At 32.8% G+C, this 25,496-nt stretch overlaps 1 protein-coding gene across 1 annotated transcript; it reads left to right on the top strand.

The window, feature by feature from the left end:
• LOC109350299 (uncharacterized aarF domain-containing protein kinase At1g79600, chloroplastic-like) lies at positions 3,265-9,629 on the top strand. Its single transcript, XM_019591517.1, has 8 exons — positions 3,265-3,770; positions 3,882-4,109; positions 4,539-4,874; positions 5,136-5,691; positions 5,862-6,048; positions 6,168-6,534; positions 9,032-9,180; positions 9,461-9,629. The coding sequence occupies exons 1-7, from the start codon at positions 3,441-3,443 to the stop codon at positions 9,149-9,151; spliced, it is 2,124 nt and encodes a 707-aa protein (XP_019447062.1). The 5' UTR covers positions 3,265-3,440; the 3' UTR covers positions 9,152-9,180; positions 9,461-9,629.

Below are 25,496 nucleotides of genomic sequence, written 5' to 3' on the forward strand. Positions count from 1 at the left end.
ATAATCCACTGAAGAATGACATAAAACACAACATGCATAAATACAAACCCTCCAATTTAATCAATAACTAAAGTGGTTTTGTATATAGTTCAAGATCTAAATAGTTACCATGCAACCTGCACACATTGTAAAATACCACCAATTAAAGAATGAACTTCTATGTTTGTATTCCTTTGGATGTTGTTCATCCAATTGATCTGCTCCAAAAGCTTGAGCACAAGGTTTATGTCCACCTTTGCATTCAGAATTGGTGGGAGAAGGAACCTTTGCATACGCATGCTTTTTCCAAAATTTGAACTTAGTATCTGAAGAGATTTCACTGTAGTAATAACGATGCATGATCCTATAAAGATGAAAACTCTGAATGATGGCCAATGGGTACCAAGAAAGGTTCTTGGTGTTGTTCCTCATGATATTGGACTCAATGACTCATGGTTTGAAGTAAATGCCTATGATCTTTATAACACAAATAGGTGGAAAGGCTTGAATCCAAAATTTTGTTCTCTAGATTTACAGGGATGTGGTTATGACCGGTGGGAACAAGAAATCTTGGCCAACAATGTGAATGCGCAGCAGAGGCAGAGCAAGAAGAGGATAACGATTCAATGGTCAAGGATGGGAATGAACTTGACGGAGAATGCTCTCGTCCCTAAAAACATGCTAAGAGCCTTGAACTTTCTAGAGAATGTCTTCTTGATGGAGAAAGAAGAAGATGAAAGATATAATTACATTGCTCTGATACCATATTAGGAATCAAATAGCAAGAAATGGATGTAAATTTCATTCATTGAATGAATATTGAATTGAATCTTGAATGAATGAAATACAAAGTTACATTGATTCATCTATAACTATATAAGAAAATAAGGTTCTTTCATGCCACGTGTCAAGCTCTCAGCAAAAAAATTCCCTCCTAAAAGGCTCTACTTCCAACCATACACCCTACCATACATGATCAAAGTCAATCCATACCTATTTGACCTTTTCCTATCCTTTGCTTAATTAATGAATAATAATAACACCACTATATATGACTTTTACATGAATTGATATCATCAATAATAACCCATCATCATTTTAAAATGTGCACAATTACCTATTATATATGACTTTTCAGTTATTACCTATTAAAGCATTTGTTTATTTTTATGACCAAAATAACATTGATTGATGTTAACTCTTCAATTACCAAAGCATTTTTGCTTCATGATGTGATTTGCATCTCTTCATATTTATTTATTCTATTATATATTTGAATCTATTTCATTTTTGTTCATCATTTCTGTTAATTGTATTGTGTTGTTGGTTTCACTTTCATTACCAACCATGATAATTGTTTTTTTAATGGAACTATAATTTATTTGTTTTTGTTTTTAATTTTACAGCAATCCTTGTCGAGTTTGTTCGACTAAGGAGCACTTTGAAAAATGAATGATTATTTATGTTTTATGTATATATTTTGGATGGTTCTGCAGTCGCATGCATGACCATATTTTTTGCTACCATGGCCCCTTTACACATGTTGCAAACATGTATTTATTTTGTTAATTTTTGGTTTTTTTAGTCATAAACGGTGTACATTGACAGTATATATCATTGTTTAATTAGAGGTAATTAATATCAAAACTTTTTGTTATTATAATTGTTTATTTTGTAGTTGTTTATTTTTTAGTTGTTTATTTATCAATTTCAGTTTAATATTTTTGAAACATCTGTTTCGACTATGCATGAAACCAACAATGGTTTAGGAAATGTGTGTTTTTATCCAGTCGGATGCACGAGAATTATATATGTTATTAATCATATGGCAAAAAATACTGCCCCGTGCGAATGCACGGGTAACTTGCTAGTTTATATAAAAGGAAGGAAAAAACTAACTACTCTAACTAAAACTAACTAACCCCAACTAACCATTTTGTTCTTAGAAGATAATAACTTGAGTTAAAACTAACTCAACAATACAATCTCACATACTCACATACTCACATACTCACATACACAATTATTTACATTGATATAATATATTTTAACTGATATCAACAAGCTATAATTATACATCCCTTTTGAGCAATGGTCCCATAAGAAATAATGTCTTATATCTATGTGTTCGGTTCTAGAATGCATTACTAGATTCTTAGTGAAGTTGATATCACTAGTGTTGTCACATCCGAGGGGAATGCAACAAGATCTAGTCCATAGTTACACAATTGTTGTTTGAGCCACAAAACTTGTCCACAACAACTCCATCCTGCAATATATTCAGCTTCAATGGTGCTTAATGTAATAAGTTTGTGCTTCACTGTCGCCTTTCCTTTTTCACATGCCGTCTTAGAATTTTGGTGCATGATTGTGCCGCCTCTGCATATGACTTTCCATGCAACTCCAAATTTTGTGTCCATCCAATCTTTCGCTTTCACTTGGATCCGCCAGTGGTAAATTGTTTTATTTTGCTTTATTGCAATATTTCATTCTTTCATTTGTAAATTTTTATATAAATAATAATGATGTAATTTCATCATTGTTGTTATATTTAGTCATTTATATATTTCAAAAATAAATAAACTTAAATAATAGTAAATATTTTGGTAATTAATAAAATTAATTAAAATAATAAATTATTTATGAAATAAAAAAGTTCCATGAATGAATTCTCTAACTAAAACAAAAAAAATATTTTAATTAAAGTATTTAGCAAAAAAAATATTTTTTATGGAATTTGAATATTGTGGCCGTGATCCATGTTGTCTTTTCCTTTCTACTTAATGCGGAAAGTTAGTGTACCGATATTACTAAACTGAAACTATTTAATGACTCGATCAGACTATTATGTCAATGAATCATTGGCTGAACAAATGAGTCAATAATTAAACCAATTTTCTTAGTTTAGATTAAAATTTCTAAAAAATTATAATATTAGTTAACTTTATCTAAAAATTCATAAAAGATATTGATAACTATATTTAAAAGATAATTTTCTATTATTTAACTACATAAAAATATGATAGTATAGTAACTTCAAATTTTTTGGGAGATGTTAAAATTGAGTTCGACCTATGTCACAACATATTCGGCCAAAAATCAGACCGAGACACTAAATAAAAATATGAAATAATATATATGGGGAGACACATTAAAAAAATTAATATAAAAAATAAAGAATAGTGGCTATATATTGACCACGATCCATTTTTTTAAAAGGTATTTTTTTTCCAAATAAAAACAGGCCAACATGAATGACACTATAACTTGTTACATGATCTTTCCATTTCCATTCCCCAAGATTTAGGCTTCAATTTGGTTCGTGTCAAATTCTGAATAAATAAGGTTGCCCAAACTCCAAATAAAATGTATATAAATTTTTATTTTCAATTGTTCATTTTCAAATTATCCCCAAAAATTAAGAATTGGTTGAACAAACCAATCCACCAGTTATTGCTACCATGGTAGCTTCTATGGTCTCTTCTTCATGGACATGTGGTTCTATTCCAATTTCTAAGCTCAACCCATCTCTAAGAACCAAAAATGGAGCCAGAAGAACCAGCTTCATATTGCTGAATCCACAACCACGTGCTGCTCTGGTGGAAGCAACACCACCACCGCCGCCGCCGCAGCTACGACCACCTACAACCGCAGCACCCAAAAATGGGTCTATCAATGTGCTTGAACTTCCAGGTGACAGTGCTGAGACTAGAGCCATAGCTCGTGCTGCCAATGCTTCTGTCTATAGCCCTCAATTTGTTGCCTCCAAATATGGGTCTCAGCCATTTAAGGTTATTGTATTTCTTCCAAAGTTTGAATCTTTTGGTCATTATCTTTTGTGGGTATGATTGGTTTTTGTGAATTGATTTGACCCTTTTTTGGTTTTTGATTATTATGATTAGGTGGTGGGAAGGGCTTTTCAGATTTTGAGTGAGTTGGGTTTATTTGGGTTGAAGCTATTCTTGGACCAAAGAAATGGAATGCTTGATCAGAATATGAAGATTCGTGCAATTGAGCTTAGGAATATATTCACTCGGTTGGGACCAACTTTTGTGAAATTGGGTCAGGGATTGTCCACCAGGCCTGATATCTGTCCTCCAGAGTTTCTGGATGAGCTTTCTGAACTTCAAGTATTGGATTCTTCCATTGAATTTTATGTTTTCTTCATTTAATTGCAATTGTTTGGAAATAGACATTTACCCTTCCCATAAACTGTTAGGCAGGAACGCGGGAGGCTTGTGCTCTGAGTCACTCTTATTTTTAATGATTCAATTGCAGTAGACCTTTAGATTATTCTGTAATGTAGGGCATGTTCCTGGGAGTGACTATCTAGTGTTCAGTGACTGATGTCGATACTCAATATGCATCGTAACAAGCTTTAAATACTTAATTTGGGTGTATGGTTTTTGTTGGACATGAAGAATGTTGATACGATGCAGTGAAAATTTATTAAATGATGTTGAGTAGTGTATTATGGTCTTTATAATATTTCTGATATGAAGATTTGTATGAAGGAAATGAGTACTTAAGTTGCCTTAGTCATTTCTGTGTTTTACCAGGATGGTTTGCCGACATTTCCTGACGAGGAGGCCTTTTCATGCATTGAGAAGGAATTAGGACAATCTATTGACTCTATTTTCTCTTCTATTACCTCATCGGCCGTAGCAGCAGCCAGTTTGGGTCAAGTTTATAAAGCTCAGTTGAAGTACTCTGGGAAACTTGTCGCTGTCAAGGTGCAACGCCCTGGTATCGAAGAATCTATTGGATTGGACTTTTACCTCATTAGAGGTCTAGGGATTCTCATAAATAAATATGTGGACACAATCACCACTGATGTTGTTGCACTTATTGATGAATTCGCGCGTAGGGTTTTTCAAGAGCTCAACTATGTGCAGGTTTGTTCTTCTATCAATACCAAAAAATTGTATTTCAGTTGCATCTTGATTTTTCTCTTACGTAAAAAAATAAATGAAAATAAACATTGGAGGATAAAAGTCAAAAGGCAAGTATCTAAAGGTTGTATCTTCTCTTCATTTCTAATCAAATCTTCCTTAGGGTGATGTGTGTGTCACATGCTAACCGATAAAGCTACGTATTTGTGAGTTTTATATGATTTCTTGTTTGGATTGAATACTAATTTTGCCAGGTTCATGCAGGAGGGACAAAATGCGAGGAGGTTCAAAGAATTGTATGCTGACAAGGAAGATATATGCGTTCCTGATGTTTTTTGGGAGTATACGAGTGGTAAAGTACTAACAATGGAGTGGATTGAGGGAGTCAAACTTAATGATCAAGAAGCAATTGAGAGTCAAGGATTAAAGCTGTTGGACCTGGTGAGCATTGGCATACAGTGCAGCCTAAGACAGTTACTCGAGTATGGATATTTCCATGCAGATCCTCATCCGGGGAACCTTTTGGCAACCCCTGAAGGAAAGCTTGCTTTTCTTGATTTTGGGATGATGAGTGAGGCTCCAGAAGAAGCAAGATTTGCCATAATTGGTCATGTTGTTCACATGGTTAACCGGGACTATGAAGCCATGGCTCGTGACTACTATGCTCTTGATTTCTTGTCAACTGATGTTGATGTATCTCCAATTGTACCCGCCCTTCGAAACTTTTTTGACGATGCACTTACTTATACGGTCAGCGAGCTTAACTTCAAGTCACTGGTGGATGGTTTAGGAAATGTTTTTTATCAATATCCATTTAATGGTGAGATAAAGATAATGATATGATTTTCTGTGACTTATCATTTACCTATAACTGATATCCGTTTAGTTGTGTACTGTGCTTCCTTAAACTTCACTGCTTATTCCTAGCTTTCGTGCAAATTTTAATGGGTTTGCTTTTGTTTTTCTGTTCTCTGCCCCTTCTGTCGACAGTCCCTGCATACTATGCATTGATATTTAGGTCTCTCACTGTTTTAGAAGGCTTAGCACTCTATGCTGATCCCAATTTTAAGTTGCTTGCTGCTTCATACCCATATTTTGCTAAAAGGCTCCTGACAGACCCAAATCCGTATCTAAGAGATGCTCTTATTGAGTTGCTGTTCAAGGATGGGGAGTTCAGGTTCGAAATCTGCTACTATCTTAAATAGATCCTTTATTCGTTGAGCTTGGTAATCGAGCATAATTTATTGTAACTTTGTAAGTGAACTTGAATGCCCTTATTGATCTGGTCCAGTGCAGATGGAATAGACTTGAAAATCTCCTAGTTCAGGGGAGACAGGACCGAGATTTCTCTGCTAAAGAGGCTTTACAACCTGTCCTTAAGGTATTATTGAGTCCAGATGGTGAAGATGTGAGGAATCTAGTTATCAAAGAGGCTGTTCGCATATCTGATGCTTTTACGCTTGGCACAATTTCTGAAACATATCAGTATATTCCTGACTTTATGAGGACCCTTGTCTTCAATGGCAATGCAAATAGAGCACTTATGATATCCGAAACTGAAATACAAAGCATGATAGAGCTCAGAAATCGAGTTCTTAGGGTATGGGGACTTTTGCAGTCCTCTAATGGTTTTGATCCTGCTTTATTGCAACCAATTCTACAGGTAAGATCTAGCATTTGCCGGTTATTGTATTTCCGCAAAACTATTTTGTCTTCTGCATCCTTACCTTCTTTTATTTTTTAAGTATTTGAATGTGTAACTAAAAAAATAATTTATTGTTACACGTTCGACGTATATGAGCATGTACAATAAATTTGAAGAAATGCTGCTGAAGTCCAAAACTGGCTATTGTTTTGATATTCTGTTATAAATTGAAAGTCAGTAGGTTTTGGGAGGGAAACTAGCAAACATCACAATGAAAAGAATAAAGAGACTCTTCCAAAAATAAAGACGGAAACATTGATTTAAGCAGTGTAATTTGTTGATTTAAACATTGATTCCGCCAAATGTTAGACGCCATATACTCAGTACTTGACTTATGACATGAAATTTGCAACTTCGTACTTGGACTGCCATCATCACACATTCACACCTATTGATGAGATAGTGCAACTCTCCCCATTCCTTAGAAACTCCAATCGTTTCCTTGTGGCGAGCTCCTGAGAGGCATAATGAGTTTGAAAGAAGGTTGAGTTACAACACAATTTAAATCCTTGATAACTTTATGAATGGAGATAAAGATTAGTGGAAAAGTGAGGAACATGGAGTACATTTTTATGTATAGGAATGGTGAGAGTTCAATGTCACCACAACCAACAACTGAGGCATGAGATCCATCAGCCACTGCTGTAGTGTGATCACAAGAGAATATTGATAAGAAAATAAACTAGGTGAAGGAAAGGTCATTTGGTAGGAAGCACCATATTGAAGAACCTATGGTTCGTAGAAACAGTACGAGAAACATTAAGAAATGTATGTACTTAGTGCAGTAATGGGTGATGATTGACATGATGGTAATCTCGGTCCTAGACATGGTGGGATGATAACACCGGTACAAGAACGAACAAACAATAACACAAAATTAGGAAGAAAAATCAATTCAGGACCAATTGGATCCCGAATGCTAAATGCTTTATTTCAATTTGGGAATTGTGAGAGAGAGTTACAACAGAGGAACAACCCTAACTGATTCCCTGAATCAGTTCCCTTACAATTTGATTATTCCCAAAAGATAATGTGCAATTACATCCACTATCTATTTATACTAACCCTTCCCTTAAGGAAGGTACTTACTGACAGTTACTGCCACGTAGGCCAGCAGTGCCACGCTGGCATCTCTCGTACACTTGGGTAATGGGTGGTCTCCCCTGCACCCTATCATGGGAATTGGTAACCAAGAGCGTTATGAAGGCGTGAAGCAAGAGACACAAGCCGTGATGAAGGTGGTTGTTGTTGTTGCAAATACAGACCAGCAGTGAAGGATGAAGGCTAGTCGGCTCTGGTGGCAAAGACGAACCAGCAACGAACATTATTTGGTTAGATTGTGAACCAGGCTGTGTGGGTGAGAATTAAGAAGATGGGACAACAGCAGGTTTAGTCATAAAGGAGGAGGAGGTTTGCTGTTTGGACAAGGTGAGGGTGCATTGGGTAGGGAGAAGCCAATGTTCAATGTGCAGGAAATGGCCATAGATGGTGCCACATTAAGTGTTCAAGACTCACATCGGTTGAGTATGAGTAATGAACTATTTATAATGACTTGGGCAATAGTCCCCCAATGGGTCAGTTTTGGGATGGAATTAGACCCAATTATTCTATTATAGTATGGAGGCCTCTCAATGTTGGGCCAACCACAAATGTCTAGTCTTGCAAACTTCACGCTTGGGCATGACGAGCGTGTGTTCGAGTCCCACATGCATTGGGTAGGAGTAGTATTTTAAATTGCGGTTGCAGTCGTGATTGCAGTCACGGTTGTGGTTACTGCGATTGCGGTTATTGCAATCGCTGCGATGCGAATTGTGGCCGTTGTGGTGTGAATTAACCGTTAATTAAAAAATATTTTTGAATTCGATGTGGTTTGATGCGACCTGATGTGGCCCAAATGCGATGTGGCCGTATCATTGTGATTTGGTATCACACCACATTTGCAATGTGATACGGTTGCGGTGGCCACCACAACCACAATATTGTGGCCGCATTACGTGATGTGGTCCACAATTTAAATCACTGGGTAGGAGTAAAGAACCGTTATAGTGACTTTGGCAATCCTCCTCCTATGAGCTATCTATTCGTGCAGTGTTAGGCCCAATTGCTCTCATAAAATGTTTGTAGACTTTAGGGAGCATCTGTAGAAGATGTATGATGGCTCAAGGAATTTGATAATTGAAAGGAAGCAGTCATGCAATCAAACTTTACGAACATGTTAATATAGCTCTAAATCAACATTTAGAAGTATGCAATATCATTACTAAGATGTTTTTGAAACACTGCAATGAATAGTTTTTAATATATGAAGGATGTAAATTTGAAATTTATGTTACTGTATTGATTTGTTTGTAGTACTTAATGAAATCTGTTTAAAACATTTTTTGGCCTTAATATTCAAACTCTTCTGTTCAAATTTGTTTTTACTTACAGAGACTGATGTTTAAAATGTGATCAGGTTGTTCAGCAACCCGAGGCACGCATACTTGGGAGACGTGTCATGGGTGGGATCACTCAACGTCTCGCGTCACGCTTTCTTCAACAACTACTTTCGGTTCCAACAACAGCTTCTAGATAGATTTTGTGTCACTATAAAGGCTACATAAGGCATGAGTATTATTTACATTTCCTTTGAAGTTTGAATTAGTTTTATCATAGTCAAGAAGATCCTATTACTGGTTCCATTATCCTAGTTTTCAATTGCAGTGGCATTAGGATAGTCCATTTTCATTGATTATCTTGAACCATAGGTCCTGGAAACAGCTTCCCCACTTGCAGACGCCACTAGACGGGAGCTTTTTGCACTGGGTCGCCACCTTTTTCGTCTTGAACCATATGTCCCACTAGGATATACTAATCCTTTTGTTTTGTTTCATTTCCCTGTCAGGTTATTGTGGACAAAGGAAGATAGGAGTTGCATTCCTAACACAGCATGAAAAGAGTAAGAAGTTGATACTTGCTAAAATTGTTTGATTCTGTTCTTTGTTTTGGATTCTTAAATTTTGTTCAAAAATTGATGATATAATATCATTATCACATGAGAAGATCAAAATATAATAATAGAAAATGGTAAGTCCTTGCCTTCACTTGCGCTTGTTTCTCATGCGTTGGTTTAAAAATATGAATTATATATCTCTTATTTTAGTTGCTTAGTTTTAATCCATGTGGAACTAGAATTTGGGGGTGAAAACATGAATTTTATGCCTTATAGAAAGGGAAAAGAATTCTAGCAAGTGGAGAGGCAAATTGTTGCTTTTGTATTTAAGGGTAAAAATGTCATCTTATTGTATATAAAAGATAAAAATATTATATAATGCTGCTCTTTCCTTTTGTTTTTGGGAGAGGATTCACTTACTCTAAGAATAAGTTAAAAAAATCTACTCCACGTGTTAATTTACTCTTGGAGTAAGTGAATTTCTATCTTCTTATTTTTTATGATGTATTCATCTTTCGAGAGGATCTTACCTATAGAAAGAGACATTTAATGCAATTATGTCTTGTGAAAGTTAAAAGGAAGGGAGCCTTTAACAATAATTGCTTGTCAAATGCCACATGTAATGTTAGCTTGTATAAAGGCAGTATGGAAACTACATTGATTCTGAACTTCAGTTGGGATCATGTCATTTTCCCACATTATGTTAACAATCTTATTTTTTTTATATCCAAATATGAGGAGAGAAAAAAGGTTGTGTTTGTTAACTTTTGGTCATGAAATTAAATCTTTGAAACAATCTTTTTGTTTACAAGGATAAGACTGTATATGTCTATCATCACTATACCTTGTTGGGTGACAGTTTTGTGTATTGGGCCACATTTTCATATGCAAATATTTTTGGGAGAAATACATAAAACTCCTATAAACTTCGTCTTTTATAAGTTGTTATTGTGAACTATTTTTTTATTTTAATTACTTCTTAAACTTTATCGGTTGATGAATGTGGTACATGCATAAAGATATTATTAAATTAATAATAGTCAACAATGAAACAATTGTCTTGAGAGTCACAACAATGACAATGCAAATTAGCTAACATTGATGGTGGGAGGAAACTGCCATTGAAATAAAAATTGATTGAGAAGGGAATAAGTAAATTTTAGAGTTAAAATAGTTAATATAGTAACATTGGAATATATTAGACCTGCCAAAATGGGTAGGCCTAATCGGCTGATTTGCCAAAACCCAAAATTCATAGGGTTTAGATATCACATTAAATATATTTTTTATTGAAATTGGGCTTTTTAGCCTGAACTATTTTAAAATCGTGTTTGGGTCAAGCTTACTCAGGCAAGATTGGGCTACCCGTTTTTCCTTCTTTTTTTTTTTTTTCCTTTTTTGGACTTTTGGCTTGAGAATAAGTATTATGTCAAAATTGTTTTACAACATAATAATACCATGAACTTATAATAAAAAATAAAAAATATTGATGTTATGGACTTTGAAAAAATAGAGTAATGTTTATAACATAATATTTATGAATCATAGTAATATTATAAAGAGAAATATGATATTATTTGTCCTACTTTGGGGAATGCCCTTTTAAGCACATGAACAAAATGATGTATCAATCAAATGAGAACAAACATTTAACTATTTAGATTTCACTTTTCCTCCATTAATTATGTATTTTGTTAGGTTTAACTTTTATGAAAAACATAATATAGAACAATAACTTTTTTAACAAAATTAAAAGACAACATAATTGTTTATTATAGAACTTTACACAATTAAATTCAACTAGTATCCATTTACAATGAAGGTATTGGTAATGAACATATTAAAGATCTCCTCATAGAAAGTAAAGAATGATAATCATATATAACAATGATGGTTATACTTTGATATATAAAGTTTTTTCTTAACTTAAGTTTACACTATCATCATTACTATAAAGCATAAACTGAAACAATATAATATTATTTTTAATAGTGTTCAAATGTTTATATATTAAAGTTAAGTTAAATTATTGTGTGCTAGGAAGTGAGAGTTCAAGGAATATATGTATTAATATAAAATGATATATTTTAAAAAATAAAGTAAATAGGTTAAAATTTAAATAACTATTTTTTTAATATCATATTCATAGTCCACAACTCGCTTGGGGTGGGCTTGAGCTACAATTTGATATACATAAGTTGCACCCGAAATTTTTAGTCTGGTCTAATTTAGCTTGAATCCTATGTTGGCTAACCTGAACTCATTCAAATAGCTTGTTTTGACATGTCTAGAATATATAAAACATAAATTAAACATTAGTGATCTATAAGTCGAGATTAAAATAAAATGCATAAATTAAAAAAATTCAGTGATATTAATTTAATATTATCTTTATGTATGAATCATTTTAATAATAGTTAAACTTTAAGAGATAATGAAAAAGAAAAGATAGTTCATAATAACTAATTGCAAAAGATATAAAGTTTAAGAGTTTTTATAGACTTTTCTGAATATTTTTTATTTGTTTTTTAACAAAAGGGAAAGACTATATTTTCGAAATTTGAGCCTCTGACTTATATTTAATGTCATGCAACTTAACCAAGTGAGTGTATGTTTGTGGTTGTGCTTATTATGATATTTATTAGACAGTGAGTATAATTTAGTCTAAAATTTAAAGGGTGAAGGAAGAGATAATGAATTTCAAGATATGTAGAGACACATTTTTTACAGCAAAAACTATCTTTTTCTTTACTTCCCCATTTTTTAGAGGATAATTTCTCTATTCTTCGGTACTTGATGTACAGCTGTATGCGCATTTGATGATAATATCATCTCTTGTGCTTTTCTTGTAATTAGGGGAGGATCTTCCCTAGGACAGGTGGGGGCAGTTGCCTCCCTCAAATATTTCAAAAAATTATTATAGATATATTTTTTGGTATATTTCAACATTCAACAACAAAATTTAAGCATAAGAGTGTAATATTTATGCATGCGTATTGTTAGTATAAATATTTATACACATTCATTATATCATTCAATTAGATTACTTTTTTAAAGAGTTAATGAAGATTAGATATGAATAGTGGATGATGAAGTGACAATATATAAAATTTATACGTTGTCAGTGCATACATTTTTTTCTCAAAGAACAATACATTTTATTGGACAAGAAAAAATTCAATATTCTCTTCAAAACTCTCATCCTCTATCAAGCTTTACTCTCTTTAGTATCACATGACACATTCCTCTCCCCTATCTAGGATATAGCTTCATATACTCTCCAACTCAAACCCATTTTTTCATCTTAAAAATGTCATATTTATTCTTTATAAATTAGTTTTCTTCAATTACTTTTCCATAGGCACATTATCATATGATTACGAAGTCATGACATGATTACTTATGATATGTTTGTTGCATCAAATTCCATTCATGGGCGTTCTTATTCTTTGTTAGTGAACTATTTTTTGATTAATCAATTTTAGTAGGGTTATTCCATTCTCTATGTATGTTGCTCTTAATTTTGTTATCTCTATCTTTATTTTATTTTTCTCTTTACAATTTTATTTTAAATATTATAGTTTTATCAATCTCAAGCATACATTATTTTGATTCTCTATTTAAGAGGACATAAAAACTAACTTTATGCTCAATTTTTTATTCTTCTGAGTTTAAAATATATATAATGTTTATAAGAGATAATGAACTTCTTTGTGCTTAGGAATATTTGTAATTTCTTGATAGATTTGTTATGTTAAATTTTCTATCATGTTTTTTGGGAATTCAAACATGAGAAAATAACTCATTTTTACATTTAAAATTTATATATATTCTAATAATTTCATATGTTAGTTATGTATAAATCATAATCCCACCCCCTCTAAAATTATAATCAAGATCCGCCACTGCTTGTAATAATAACACATGTTATAAAATAAGTTTCTAATTGGATTCACTAATAAAATTTTGATTGTGCACATTTGTGCAGGTTGAATAAGAAGTACTTAAAAACATCTCTAATTAACTAGTTGAATTATATGAGTCCTATCAGAGTGAGTAAGACCCGGTCCTACTCGCTCACCTGGTTTTACCCGATAATTAATTGAGTTGAATAATGAGTCCTATTAGTATTATGTAGGCGATTTCTTTTTATTTTAAATTAGTGAGTTGATGGGCATGTCAACATGCATTCCTCTTTCCTGGTGCAAAGTTTTTACATGTTATAAATATGTGATATTTTATTTTGGGAGAATCATAATGAAGAGAAAATCATAATTACTCTGAGTATCTTATTCAATATTAATTTAGTATTGGCCTATTATAATCTAACATAGCAAATTTATAGCTCTTATTGATTTGATAGTATTTATCATTATAAAAGTATGATATTCTTTTTTATTAAAATATCAAAATAAGAAATTGGTAACTGTTTGAAAACTTGATATGCAACATCTGGTGTTATTCAATTACAAATAAGTAGTAGAATGCCAGAGAGAAGAAAATCTAATCTCAAATCAAGAGTATTGGTTTGGAAAGTCATGACAACACATTTCTTGATATTCCACCATGTGAAAAAATAAATTGATCATGGCAATGATAAATAGTCTACAATTACTGAACAATTACCATTAATAGTACTAGTGATAATTTAATTTTTTTTAATAAACTGATAATCTTATATAAACATTTTTTTATATAAATGATATGTATACTGAAATAACAATTCGGTGGATGTTAGTAATGAACTCATGTATTTATATAATATTAGATTATATGTTAAATCAACAACTACTGGCATTTAAATATCATTCTAGTAATGGAAAGACAAATATTTGTTCATCCTCGTATTTTTAATAACAAAAATATGATTTTATGGTAAATAAAAGAATAAAATTGTCATTACATTTTGTTTTTCATTTGTTATTGTTTCATTACATTTTTTTATATAAATGATATGTATATTGAAATAACAATTCGGTGGATGTTAGTAAATTACAACAATAATAATTCAATATTTCAACGTACTACAAACTTGAAATTTTAGTCTATAAAATCTTCGACAATGTTAAACTAAATTTAAGAATGGCAAACTTGGTACCAATTCTTTAGTCCAATAGTCTATATTCTCAATGGATAATAGAGATAATAGATATTTAAGTTTGTTTACTAATTTATTTTTTCTATTTGCCTCTTACTTATAGCCTATATGTATTAATAATCCTAAATTCTTAATCATATTTGATCTCCTAACTTTAAAGCTTAATCATCTAAATATAAAATAAAATTATTTTTAATATACAGTTAGGTTCTAATGGATCCAAAATTTACAAAATCGTGAACCGAACTGAACTTAAATGGTTCCCAAAAAAAAAAAACTGAACCGAACCGCAGAACCGAACCGAACTGCATTTTATGGTTCGGTTCAGTTCGGTTTCATCAGTTTCACTGTTTAAACTGGAACTGCTTACACAATTAATAATTGGGACTTCCAGAAGTTGTATCCAACAATCCATCGTCCTGAAATTTTCATTTTGTTATTATATTATCATATTAGTCAATATCCAAAATGATATATTTATACTTTGCATTAAGATGTTTAGGTAAAGCACTAAGGCCGAAATCATTTAGACTTTTTTGATAAGCACTTTTTAAAATCACAATTGCAATTTTCAACTTTTATAATGTGAGGGATTATTTTAAAAAAGGTGAGCGAATTTTTTTATATTAATACTGAATTAATTAGAAATTTTTTTGTTTTTAATTTAATTTTTTTTGGATGGATAAATGGATATACCCATGGATATCCATTGGATATAATGGATGAATTTGAATTCATCCATTATCAATATTATCCATTGGATTATATCCATTAGTTCTAACTGATGGATTTGGATGAATTTAATTTGAATGGATTTGGATGGATTTTGGATTATGGATAATTTTGCCACCCCTACTAACACCTAAAAATTGGCATAACAGATTTTTATTAGATAAACCCACCACCCATTTTTGTGGGATCTTAAACCACTCACCAAGTCAGATTTGACTTGTTATTAATTCTTATTTCACTTTTAATAAATAAAAGGCATATCATGAAAATATTAACATTGGCTTTTATTATTTATTTTTTATAATTTCGAGTTTAATCATAAAAATTAGTTTGAACTATCTTTTATTTATTTTAAAATATAATTTCGAAAAATAAAAAATATTAAAAACCATTGTTTACTCTTTTTTTTTGGAAAATGAGGTTTCTAGACACCTATTTTTATTTATTTCTTTTTTCTCTCCTAAAAATGATATAGGTTTAAAGAAACCTATTTTATATCTAATTAATTTGAATTTGTATTTATTTACCTTTTTTTTTTTAATTTAGGTATCTATTTTTTTGTGGAAATTATTTATTATGAAAAGTGGGGTTTATGCTTTTTATGGGCCGGAAAAAAATGAGTGTTCAGATATAGAAAACCTTATTCTTATCCGATCTTGAAAAGTGTTGGTTTGCAAGTTTGATTTCCAAGCTTCAAATTTGATTATAGATCAAGGAAATGTATTAGCTCCCTAGTTCGCCCTACATAAACAATACATTCATCAATTGCATGGAGCAATATTATATATCCTAAACTTGTTGATTATTTATTTTTAACTATTTAATATTTACAAAAGGATAATAATAAAATCAATATTATGTGGTCCTTTTGTAAAAAAATGTTTGATTTATTGGATGTATTTTTAATTAATTCTAATTTTAAGCTATAGGTCATGATCATTCAAAGGTTTAAAGACACATGTGAATCATCATGCCTACTCATTTGGCCTTAATATAAATTTAAATTTTTTAGAAAAATAATGAATTAAAATCAAATTATATTTTTAATTTTAATGATTAAAAGAACAAAAGTCATAAAAACAACCCAAAGCAAGGCTTAAAGGACAAAAGTAACTTATCATGACTATTCCTTTAACTTTACTATGGGATAAGTTTTTTTTTTCGGAAAATGGAAGATGACAGCTAGTCCAATCTAAACACGATGTTGGTGGCTGGTGGTGGGCTTGCAGACAAGTATCATACAAAGATGGTGATGTGTGTCCGCTGACACGTGGGTGACGTGGGCTACTTACATCACCGTGACGTCAACGTAGAAAAAACATAATTTTGTTTTTGTTTTTTTTTTACTCATATGTTTTTGTGTGTTTCTCTCTCTTTTTTGGTATCTTTTTAGAGTGTTTCAACTAAGGACTCAAGAAATCTAATTACAACTGGACCAATGAGTTGGAGTGATAAGCATCAACCCATAACTATGATAACAACCTCCCTTCTTATATTTATCCTTAATTAGAAATTTTGTTATGAGCTTTTTACTATTATTTTAATTAATTTTTTAGTAATAATCACAAATAAAAATTGAATCATATCAAACTTCTGGATAATGAATATTTTATTTATTTTAAAAAATAATAATTTATTAATTAAAAAAGTTGTAACAAATTGATAAATACCCTTTTCAGGTATTTATTATAAAAATATAGGAATAAATACCAACTTTTCACTCTTAGTTTTGAATTAAAAAAACAATATGGTAACTTTATTTAATTTTTATTTTCGAAATTATTTATGAAAAAAAATATTTTTTTTCTTCAGAAAACAATTTTGGGTCGAACAAAATTTCATAGGTCTCATTCTTTACTGGTTGGTTTCCAAATAGCAAGCAAATTGAGGTTTGAGAGATATCGTGGCAAATAACTAGTAAAGAAATAGAGAATAATTTTACCAAGGCTCATAGAATTTACATGCCCAAACTTTGGACTCCTCGCTAGGGAAGTTGAAACTTGTTGAGAATGTAGGTCGATTTAATATCAGAACTTCAGAAACAAATCGCTAGAAACCCAAGAATCATGTTGGAACCTAGGTAAGCACCGATTTTTACGTCACTAGGAAGGCCTGTCATGATCCTACTGGAACCTAAGTAAGCACTGATCTTTAAGTCACTAGGAAGGCAGGTCGTGATCCAACTAGAACCTAGGTAAGCACTAATTTGGGAAATAATGATCTTAGAAATGTTTCAATATTTAAGTATGAACATGTTGATAAAATGTTATTTTGGCATCAAATTCCAATAATATCTTTTGAAAGAATGTTGTGGCATATCAATCCAACAACGTCATAACATGTTGGTGTCTTAGATGCTAGAGTGATGGATTTTATGCAACGGTTTTGGACTGGAACTGTGAGGAAAGTTGGTGATGAGAAAAATACTACATTTCAAAAAAAAAATCGGTTAGGGGACATAAATCTTATGAATATGTATAATAGGTTATATAGCTTGAGCCTACATAATGCTGCCCTCATAAGCGATCTAGGGATATGGTCTGATGATGAATACAAGTGGATCTTACCATGGTGAAGACAAACATTTGAAAGCGCAAAGAGCCAAGACTTGTACATTTGACGATAACCTAAGTTTTGATGAAGACAACAAACATGCAATTAACCTTGAAGACCGTACAACAAACAACGAGCCGAAGACTCAAGGGTTGCATCTATAGACTTAGGGCATTGTAAGCTTTACTTTTATTAGAAGTCTTAAGATGATTGCCTTAGATCGAGTCTAGGTTAGGTAAACCTATATGGAGTCTCACAAAAGTCTTAATATAAATAAGATTAAAATTGAGACATCCAATCTAGATATCATATGATAAGTAGGCTCATGCATTCACAGACATAGTATTATGCATTAAAGATATTATATTTGAAAAACTATGTATAGCATGTGCATATCATATAGGTAGTTTACCTTACATCAAGAAAAACATTTTCAATTAGTATAATCGATTAAGTATTATATGTAACCGATTATCGAGAATTACAGTAGCTAACCAATCTGATGTTGGTGGTGTGTTAATCGATTAAGATGTAACAAAAAAACTAACTTTTAATAGCTCGTTAATCGATTAAATGGATGAATAATCGATTAATAACATCATCAGTATTTTGGTATAAATGCTGGAATTCTGGCTCATGTGGCATAAGGTTCATATTTTCATATCTTGTATATTAAGATCTTTGAGCATACATTGTCATATAGGTTGCATTAGAAAAGTTTAGAGAATAAGAGCATGTTGAATAGGGCTTAAAACTTAAAGTTGTAGCATGCATCTCTAGAGCTTTTCATGCATACCATTCATTCTTGTTTTCCTGATAAGTTTTTAAAGTGAAAATAAGAAAAGTCTGTTTTCTGAAAATTGTGAAATTTGTTTTGTGAAAACCTTTGCATAGTTTTCTCATATAGAATAGGTTCTTATGAGTATTATGCTTAGTTTTTTAAGTTGATTTTACATCGTTATATTCGATAATTCGGTACTCAAGAAAACTCAAAATCTGTTTCAATCAAGGAAACAGATCTCTTAGTGAGTAACTTCACTTCAAGAAGAGTTCTTATTGTTCTTCACGAAGACTAGGAGGTCTTGGTGCAAGTGATAGCTGGCTGAGGGCTAATCGCGAAAAGATAAGTGATCTTAGTAGGCGAGATAGAGAGGTCAAATTGAGGTTGTCAACCTTGTAGAGCCCCAGATAATAGCATCTTAGTTTTATCGTTTATTAGAAGTTTGTGTGTTTAAACATATTTCAATAGTGAAGAAGAAAAATCTCTCGAGATCAGAAGGGGAGGTCTGGATGTAGTTTGCAGTGGACCACAAACGAACCAGGATAAAAATTTCTTTGTGCACAATTTTCTAACCCTAATATCATTTATTTTTGCTTGTTATATTCTTGCTAATTAAATTGATTATGTATTACATGTTATAAATTGTGTAAACATGATTCTGTAATCTCTATAACCAATTAACTACATAAGGATTGGTAATCGGTGACTTGTGTAGCAAGAAATCCTTAAAATCAAGAATCTTTAAAACTTAGGGTAGTCGATAATCTGCATGCATAATCAATTAAGTCCAGCATAGATTAATCAATTAATACTAAGCTTAATCTATTAAGTGCAATAGTTTTCTATTTTGCACAAAATATAGGAAAAGCAGAGTAAGTGATCTGTGACATCTATTCAACCCCCTTCTAGATGTATGCTGACCAGCTGATACCTAATAAGTGGTATCAGAGCTAGTACGAAAGTCCTAGCTTGACAGCATATTCGTTCGGCCTTAGAGGATAATACGATGGGTTCCACAAACCCGTTTGGCAGCGATGGTGCATCCATCAACCGCCCTCCGATTTCCAGTGGCGAGGGGTATGCCTACTGGAAGGTGCGCAGGAAAATCTTCATTGAGGAAATTGACACGGATATTTGGGAATCCATGGTCAATGATCCTTTCGTTCCACTCCACTTGGTGGACCATGAACCTAAAGAAAAACAAAAAAGTCTTTGGACCGATGATGAGCGTAGGAAGGTTCAGAATATCCATCACGCTAAAAACATTTCACATGGGCCTTATCATATGATGAATTCTTTAGGTTTTTGCAGTGCCAAAATCTGAAAAAAAAAATGTGGGACACTTTACGAGTGACTCACAAAGGCATGAGCGAGGTTAAGCGTGCTAGACTAAATGCGCTAACACATGAGTACGAGTTATTTCGCATGTTATCAAATGAATCTATTAGTGAAATGAAAAAGTGATTTACTCACATTGCTAACCATTTAGTTGTCCTTGATAAATCTTTTCCTAAAGGAGAATTAACTAACACAGTTTTGCATTATATTGACAAGAAATGGGAACCAAAAGTAATTGCAATCATGGAGTTGAAAGACTTGGATTCCATGCCTTTAGCGACATTGTTTGGAAAACTCCAAATAGAGAGAAGAAAGACATCTCTCTCAAAGAAACCATGTCACAAGATCAAGAAGAGAAAGAGGATGACGATTCTGACTCCGATCTGGATGAAGAAACCATGAATTTTCTATTACGAAAGGCAATAAGCGCGAGACTCAACCAAGAAAGGCAAGAACCCAAAGGAGCGCTTCACTTTCTACGAATGCGGGAAGGCTGGACACATGAGGCTACAATGTCTGACCTTGAGAAGAGCACTCCTCGAGACTTCAAATCAAAGAGAGCATACATCGTGTGGGATGCTCACGAGGAGGAATCAACATCGAGCATATTTCATGAGGAGGAGTCTATGAAACTATGCTTAATGGTAAAAATGCAAGATGCTTGTAGCTCTAGTGGTCAGGATGATGTGAATGAGGTATATTCTGACACTTTATTTTTTATAATGACTCACCGACATATGATGAATTATATAATGTATTTTGTTGAATTACATGAGGAATTGAAAAATCTTGCTAGGATTAATGTAGATAGAAAACGAGTAATCCTATTGCATGAACAACAAATCATTAAAATGCAAAAAAGTTAGATGAACTAAAATTGGAAAATAAAACTCTTGATTTAATCTACTCTTGTAGCTCATGTGATTGATCTAAAAATAATTTATGTCAACCTACTGTATGCGATACTTGCAAGATTTTGCAAACTAAGAATTCAAATTTAAAAGAAAAACTCATAAACCTCACTGTTAGTAGAGTTAATCTAGACACATTACTTACCGAATCAAGAAGTGTTGGTAATCATACGAGAATATGATATAAACCCCCAACTAATAAGAAAATGCCATATAAGAGACATGTAGTCCATACTCATAAAAAATCACATATTCACATGTCTACATGTTTCTATTGCAGCTCTCATGGCCATACCACCATTGCATGTTATATCAGAAAGTATGGTGTGCCTACTGGTACTTATGTTTGGGTGAAAAGGGACAATGTCCTTTGGTTACTAACAAAAAGGGACCCAATATAACTTGTGTACCTAAACAAGACAAGTAATATGTTTTGCATGTATGCCTTCGAACGCATGGACATCACTTGTATTTGGATAGTGGGTGTTCGAGGCATATGATCGGTGAAAGATCCAAATTTCTAGATCTTTCACTTAAAGACAACTGGTATGTCACCTATGGTTGGGTATCAGCAGGTCAGAATACACCTAGAAGGGGGTGAAGGTTGAATAGGTGTCGCATATCACTTGTTCCGCTTTTTCTATATTTGTGCAAAACTAAAACAGACTGTAGTTAGTCGATTATGCTTGGACTTAATCAATTAAATAGTGCTCAGATATAATCGATTATGCTTGTGGATAATCGATTATCCCGACACTCGCACAACTTGATTCTTTAATTTCTTGTATAACAAGTTACTGATTACTGAATCTTTAGATAGTTAAATTGATTAATGAGATTACAGAAAGACAATAAACAAATTATAGCATGCAAATCATATGAACACAATTAATCAAAAATAGTAAAGACAAAAAGTAAAGAGATTATGGATTAGAAAGAGCTACACAAGGAATTTTATCTTGGTTTGTTTGTGGTCCACTGCAAATTATATCCAGACCTCCCCTTCTGACCTCGGGAGATTTTTCTTCAACTATTGCACTTGAGAGTTTTACGAACACACTTCCAGTTACAAAATTAGAAAAACTAAGTCGATATTTACATAGCCCCTATGAGCTTGACAACCTAGGTTTTACCTAACTAAATTTCCTACTAGGATCTTCTATCCTTTCGCGATCAATCCCAGCCTTGGTATTGCTCGAACTAAGACCTCTTAGCCTATGAGAATATTACCAAGATCTCTATCATAGTGAAACAATTCACAAAGAGATCAACTTCCTTGTTCAAACAGAATATATTGAGTGAACCTAGAAAAATCATCTACGATTACTAAGGCATATTAACTACCTCCAAAACTCATGATTTGCAATGGTCCAAACAGGTCCATATGAAGAAGCTCCAAAGGCCTAGTTGTAGAGATTACATTTTTAGTCGTAAATGAGTTCTTAACTTTCTTACACTTTTGGCAAGTGTCGCAAGCTTCTTTAGATTTGAAATTAAGTTTAGGTAGACCAACAACTAAATCATGTGAAGACAATTTATCTAAGTGTTTAATGTGTATATGCGCAACGCGCCTATGCCAAAGCCCAATGTCATTCTCTCTAGAGATAAAGAATTTTGAGAACAATGTAGTGACATCCTCCAAATTAACCATGTATATGTTATTTATACGATGACCAACGAACTTAACATTATTGGATAAACTATTACGAATAATGCAACAATCAGAATCGAAGGATAATTTGTTACCTTTATCGCACAATTGACTAATGCTTAACAAGTTATGCTCTAAGCCTTCCGCATAGAGCACATTCTCTATCACAACTTGAGTAGCATTGCCAATAGTTCCAACTCCAAGTATTTTCCGTCTATTGTTGTCCCCATAAATGACATACCCTTTCTCTTTGAGTGATAGATCTAGGAATTTCGATCTGTCACCTGTCATATGCCTCGAACACCCGCTATCTAAGTATCAATGATGTCCATGCGTTCGTAGCCATACCTGCAAAACAAATTACTTGACTTGATTAGGTGCCCAATTGATATTGGGCCCCTTTTATTAGTAACCATGGTATTTTGTCCCTTCTTCACCCAAATATAAGAACCATTATGCACACCATATTTTCTAATATAACATGAAGTAGTAGTATGGCCATAAGTGTCACAATAGAAACAAGTAGGCATGTGAGTGTGTGACTTTTTACGATTATAGACTACAGGTTTCCTATATGGTCTTTTCTTGCTAGTTTGGGGTTTATAACCTAATCCCATGTGGTTACCATGATTTCTAGATTCAGCAAGTAAAGTGTAAAGGTTAAATCTATTGTATGTAAGCTTTGTGAGTTTTTATTTTAAGCTCGAATTTTCAATTTGTAATGTCTCGCAAGTATCACATACACTAGGTTGACATAAATTATATTTCGAGCAATTACATGAGTACAAGAGTAGATTAGGTCTAAGGTTTCATTTTCAAGTTTTAACTCATCTAACTCTTTTTGCATTTTCAAGAGTAGATTTGGTACGTAGGTTATGTTGAACCTTTTTGCGCTCATTATCTGTCCATAAACCTTTTGGTTTCTCTTTAGGTTCATCATCCACTAAGTGTAGTGGAACGAAAGGACGATTGACCACAGATTCCCAAATATTTGTGTCAATCGCCTCAATGAATATTTTCATGCACACCTTCCAGTAGGCATACCCCTCGCTAGGGGTGGAAACAGGCTAGACCACTTACCAGGGGCCTATTACCTGGCCTATAATAGGCTAGGCCAGGCCATGCTTTTTTCATAAACAGACCAGGCTCAAACTTTTTGAAAAGCCTATTTAGTTTAACAGGTCAGGCTTTAGGCCATCCAAATGACCTATTAAGCCTAACAAGCCGACCTATTTAGTTATATTATGTAATAATGTTCATATTTTATAATTTTAATATATAAGTAATGTTATTATATATGTAATTTTAATATAAAAATGTATACAAAAATATAATTTAATTGTTATGGTTATAAAAATCTATTTAAAAGTATGCATATTAGTTATTTAAATATAGACATGATCACCTATTTCAATATAGTATAGTATAATAGGCTTTTAAACATGCTAACAGGTCATGCCAGACTTTTATACAGGTCAGGCCTAGGCTTTGATAAAATATTTAAACAGGCTAACAGGCCAGGCCCAGGCTCCTATATGCTATGCAGCTCGGCCTGTTTAAGGCAAAGCCTAGCCTTGGCTGTATCCACCATTACCCCTCGCCACTGAAAATCGGAGGGCGGTTGATGGATGCTTCATCACCGCCAAACGGGTTTGTGGAACCCATCGTAGTATCCTCTAGGATCGAACGAATACGCGGTCAAGCTAGCCCTTTCGTACTAGCTCTGATACCACTTGTTGGGTATCAACAAGTCATAATACACCTAGAAGATGGGGTTTAATAGGTGTTGCGGATCACTTGTTCTGCTTTTTCTATATTTGCGCAAAACTAAAACAGACTGTAGTTAATCGATTATGCTTGGACTTAATCGATTAAATAATGCTCAAATATAATCGATTATGCTTGTGGATAATCGATTATCTTGACACTCGCACAACTTGATTCTTTAATTTCTTATATAACAAGTTACTGATTATCGAATCTTTACATAGTTAATTCATTAATGAGATTACAGAAAGACAGTAAACAGATTATAGCATGCAACTCATACTAAAACAATTAATCAACAAAGTAAAGAAATTAGGGATTAGAAAGAGGTGCACAAGGAATTTTATCCTGATTCATTTGCGGTCCACTGCAAACTACATCTAGGCCTCCCCTTCTAATCTCGGGATATTTTTCGTCAACTATTGCAATTGAGAGTTTTACAAACACATTTCCAATTAGAAAATCAGAAAAACTAAGCCGATATTTACTTAGCCCCTATGAGCTTGACAACCTAGGTTTAAGCTAACTAATTCGCCTACTAGGATCTCCTATCCTTTCGTGGTCGGCCCCAACCTTGGTATCTCTCAAACTAAGATCTCTTAGCCTCTGAGAAGATTACCAAGACCTCTCTCGTAGTGAAACAATTCACAAAGAGATCAACGTCCTTATTCAAACAGAATATATTGAGTTGACTTGAGTACTTAATACTCAGATTCAACAATTGAAAACTCAATCTAAAACATAAAGTAGAAAATCTACAAGATCCTAATTCTTAATGAAATTAAAGCATTAGGTTTTCTAAAAATGATTCACACTTTTTTTAGAAAAATATTTTCCTCACAAATCTCTCAAAGAAATCAAGAATAACATGCAAGAAATTGATGCATAGAAAACTAGAGCCTAGATACAATTATATTCATCTCTAAGCCTAAATCAGAATGCTTCCACTCCCTAGTTTTTATAAATGCACTTTCTCATTGTAAAGCAATCTATGAAAATGTATGTTCTTTAACAATTTTCAAAATATGCAAGTTATGCCACATTGGCAAAAAATACAGAATTTATACTAATCTTATTGATACTGCTATTAATCGATTATCCTTCCATTTAATCGATTAACGGGCTGTTAAAAATCAGTTTTTAGTTATGTCTTAAGC

The sequence above is a fragment of the Lupinus angustifolius genome, chromosome LG01, assembly GCF_001865875.1.
Source record: "Lupinus angustifolius cultivar Tanjil chromosome LG01, LupAngTanjil_v1.0, whole genome shotgun sequence".
Taxonomy (NCBI): domain Eukaryota; kingdom Viridiplantae; phylum Streptophyta; class Magnoliopsida; order Fabales; family Fabaceae; genus Lupinus; species Lupinus angustifolius.

Excerpts from the sequence above, each read along its gene's own strand:
- LOC109350299 (XM_019591517.1), top strand. The coding sequence starts at position 3,441 with ATGGTAGCTTCTATGGTCTCTTCTTCATGGACATGTGGTTCTATTCCA. Across the intron at positions 3,771-3,881 it reads ATGGGTCTCAGCCATTTAAG|GTGGTGGGAAGGGCTTTTCA; the intron begins GTTATTGTATTT and ends TATTATGATTAG. Across the intron at positions 6,535-9,031 it reads TATTGCAACCAATTCTACAG|GTTGTTCAGCAACCCGAGGC; the intron begins GTAAGATCTAGC and ends AAATGTGATCAG.